Here is an 837-nt window from a genome sequence, read left to right as displayed (position 1 = left end):
ATTACGAGGTTATTAGTTGAAAATGAAAAGTGATCCTTCACTTTTCCTTTTTCATTTAGACCAAAGACAGAGGAACGAATAATCCTGGCAGAGTTCTAATGAAAGAAAAATGCATGTACAGTGATTGAGTCTACATGTACTTTTACAAAAGGAGTGTAATTTTGACCCCAGGCCTGCCCTTTTCCATTGCCTCCCTCTTTCTCTCTCTCTCTCCCTCCCTCTCTCTCTCTCCCTCCCTCTCTCTCTCTCTCTCTCTCTCCCCCTCCACCCTTACTCTGATACACATATTAATATCAATCCAAAGAATATAACATAGCCAACAAACTCAAGTGCCATTGTAATCTTACGTCCAACGATTTCAATTATAACCAGCGTAATTATAATACCTACAAATAATGTACAACAAACATTGAATTAAATCACTCATCAATTGAGAGTGTTAAAGGGTTTTACCAGGGAACTCTGCAGCAGGAGTCCAAGTGATTTTCAAGTAAAACGAACTTGTGAGGTTTTGATAGCCAGAGTTTAATGACTGGTTGACACTTCCTGTAATAGGAAAATAGCAGAGTACATGTACATGTATATTGACATGCAGCTGTATATGCATGTATTTACCACAGTGAGGATCACATCCAGTCTCAAGGATTGTTGTAGTAATTAGAATAGCTCCGTAATACAGCCAGGCACAGCCCAACCTATTAGTAAATTATCAGTAAACCTCAGTAAATTATCAGTAAATCCCAGTAAATTATCAGTAAATTATTAGTAAATTCCAGTATATCTTACCAAATGATTATGAGGAGTATTGAGGTTTTCCACATTCCACCAGAAAAAAGT

The 837-nt window shown here is 37.3% G+C and overlaps 1 protein-coding gene across 1 annotated transcript; it reads right to left on the bottom strand.

Moving 5' to 3' along the window:
* Positions 1–47: 47 nt before the first annotated feature.
* Positions 48–831, bottom strand: LOC109593698 (putative transporter svop-1). The gene is made up of 5 exons (XM_020008665.1): positions 787–831; positions 616–695; positions 454–546; positions 275–386; positions 48–95 (listed from the first exon to the last, which is right to left on the bottom strand). Exons 1-5 carry the CDS (start codon positions 819–821, stop codon positions 56–58), a joined length of 360 nt encoding a protein of 119 aa, XP_019864224.1. The 5' UTR covers positions 822–831; the 3' UTR covers positions 48–55.
* Between the last annotated feature and the right edge of the window lie 6 nt (positions 832–837).

This window comes from Amphimedon queenslandica, unplaced genomic scaffold (genome assembly GCF_000090795.2).
Source record: "Amphimedon queenslandica unplaced genomic scaffold, v1.1 AMPQUscaffold_61_Cont27912, whole genome shotgun sequence".
Classification (NCBI taxonomy): domain Eukaryota; kingdom Metazoa; phylum Porifera; class Demospongiae; order Haplosclerida; family Niphatidae; genus Amphimedon; species Amphimedon queenslandica.
This window is presented reverse-complemented; position numbering and strand designations above follow the sequence as displayed.

Bases quoted from the DNA above. Each gene is read 5' to 3' on its own strand.
- LOC109593698 (XM_020008665.1), bottom strand. From the start codon at position 821: ATGTGGAAAACCTCAATACTCCTCATAATCATTTG. The intron at 696-786 runs GTAAGATATACT...ATTTACTAATAG, and splicing joins ATACTCCTCATAATCATTTG to GTTGGGCTGTGCCTGGCTGT. The intron at 96-274 runs GTAAGGGTGGAG...TTCTTTCATTAG, and splicing joins ATATTAATATGTGTATCAGA to AACTCTGCCAGGATTATTCG.